The sequence below is a fragment of the Lupinus angustifolius genome, unplaced genomic scaffold (genome assembly GCF_001865875.1).
Source record: "Lupinus angustifolius cultivar Tanjil unplaced genomic scaffold, LupAngTanjil_v1.0 Scaffold_1138, whole genome shotgun sequence".
In the NCBI taxonomy this organism is placed as follows: Eukaryota; Viridiplantae; Streptophyta; class Magnoliopsida; order Fabales; family Fabaceae; genus Lupinus; species Lupinus angustifolius.
Window position 1 is genome coordinate 1 of NW_017728461.1, and position 2,038 is coordinate 2,038.

Genomic DNA, 2,038 nt, shown 5'->3' on the forward strand with positions numbered 1-2,038 from the left:
CTAGTCCAGTTTAACTCGAATCCTATGCAGGCTAGCCTGAACCCTATGCGGGCTAACCCAAATCCATCCAAATAGTCTATTTTGACACCTCTATATAAATGTACATATAAACTCCCGAAAGATTAATTATGCTACCTAAAATTGTTGAATGACATTTTTTTTATATAATTTTAACGAGGTTAAACTCTAGTGATTTCCTTCACATATCAATTCAGCCTTAAGAAACACACAAAAAGTCCAAATCTTGTGAGATATATATGAAGTGAAAATAAGTCACATGATTCATGCATAAACAATTTGGTTATCTCTAAGAAAAATACATTGTTCAAAAAGTTGAAGGTTTGCTTTATAAAGCTGAAATCAAATTCAGAAATTTGCAGAGCTCGATAGGGATTAGTATTCAAGTATCGACCACAGAACATCTTTGGTATACACATAGTATACATCATAAAATGAGAATTATCTCCATAACTTGACAGTGCAGTCATGGCTTGCAGATGCAACAATTCCAGTGACAGGAGACTGAACCAAACAAGATATTATATTCTGGTCTGTAGGAATTGTCATGCTTTTGTCCTCAGCTAAATTCCACAGTTCAATGTTAGTAGTTCCTCCAATCACCAATATATTTGAATAGCTTGGATGAAAAACACAGGAATAATATTGCTCTCCACTGGACCTGAGCCCTTTAATGTATTCTCCGGACGACAATGACCAAAACTTGACGAAATTACGGCTCACCGATGCCAAGATGTCTCCATTTGCAACCCAGCAAATATAGTTCACCTCCTCAGGATGACCCTACAAAGACAAATGATTCAAGTATTCAACTACAAAACCCAAAAAAACAATGTAAACCTTGAAAAAAGTTAACTAAACTCCAACATGTTAGTATTCTACAAATACTAGATGAGTGAGTATGCATATATATATATATATTAGACCTGGAGGGAGTAAATTTGTCTGCCAGTTTCGACATTAAAAATCGAAATTCCTTTATCATAAGCTGCTGCTAGTAACTCTCCAGCACCAGGCTGAAACCTCACTTGTGCATTACCCCCCTGTAGCAATGAATTGTTACAAGTTAGGAACACATTTTATAATGTTCAAATATTAAATGATACTTGTGTTATAACTTGACCAACCTTTAGTGTATTGGTGAAGGAGGATGTAGTCATATTCCAATACCGAATTTCATTTTCACTATCAGAGAAGCATAATAGATCGGTCTTATTCGGGTGGAAATCGAGGGACATAACAGCTGAATTGTGTCCAGTATATTGTTGCACACAACGGCTTGGCTGCGTTGAAAGAAAAAGGTTTAACCGTAATTGTATAATAGATCGCGAAAGATGAATGGTTGCAAGTTTTAAACATGAGATGTACAAGTAACATATAATTTATAGGGAAGCTAGGAAAAGTTTGTTACATTAGCTGCATCCCATATCCGCACGGATTTATCCATAGAGGCAGTCGCCAACTGAGATGAATTCGGTCTAAAACGGACATCTAAAATGGCCGATTGGTGTTTCTCCGGCATGCTTTCTGTCTGCAGAGTTTCCATGTTCCACAGAACAACCTAATACATTCCCCCACCAAAAAAGTTACATATACAACTGTTAGAAAACATATGAAATTCTTTGCTCAAAGTAGTTGCTTAACAAATTTAAATCAAGAATATATAATATTTATGTCCAAGCCCTACCACAAAAAGAAACATCATTTATGTGCAAAATCAAATAAAAACTATTACAATAGTCCCTTATGCATATAATATATGAAAGAATAGCACAACTCTAGAATGAGATAATCCTCAAATGTAGCATAGTAACCTTCTTGTCATGTCCAGCACTGGCAAGAAACTTTTCATCTGAAGAAAAGTGACAGCAAGTAACTTTGTTGTTGCTTGTTCTTGCACAAGCAAATTCAGAAAATGTGAAATCTGAAATGGAAAAAAATGTGGTTACTGATACTTTACTATAATAGTTTACAAATGCACAAGAGAGACATGAATCAAAATTACCTTTTGAAATCTGTT

The 2,038-nt window shown here is 35.1% G+C and overlaps 1 protein-coding gene across 1 annotated transcript; it reads right to left on the minus strand.

Annotated features, from left to right (window-relative positions):
- Nucleotides 1-358: 358 nt before the first annotated feature.
- Nucleotides 359-1,938, minus strand: LOC109341959 (transcriptional corepressor LEUNIG_HOMOLOG-like). The gene is made up of 5 exons (XM_019579926.1): nucleotides 1,833-1,938; nucleotides 1,430-1,579; nucleotides 1,146-1,301; nucleotides 945-1,061; nucleotides 359-801 (listed from the first exon to the last, which is right to left on the minus strand). Exons 2-5 carry the CDS (start codon nucleotides 1,562-1,564, stop codon nucleotides 460-462), a joined length of 750 nt encoding a protein of 249 aa, XP_019435471.1. The 5' UTR covers nucleotides 1,565-1,579; nucleotides 1,833-1,938; the 3' UTR covers nucleotides 359-459.
- Nucleotides 1,939-2,038: the final 100 nt, after the last annotated feature.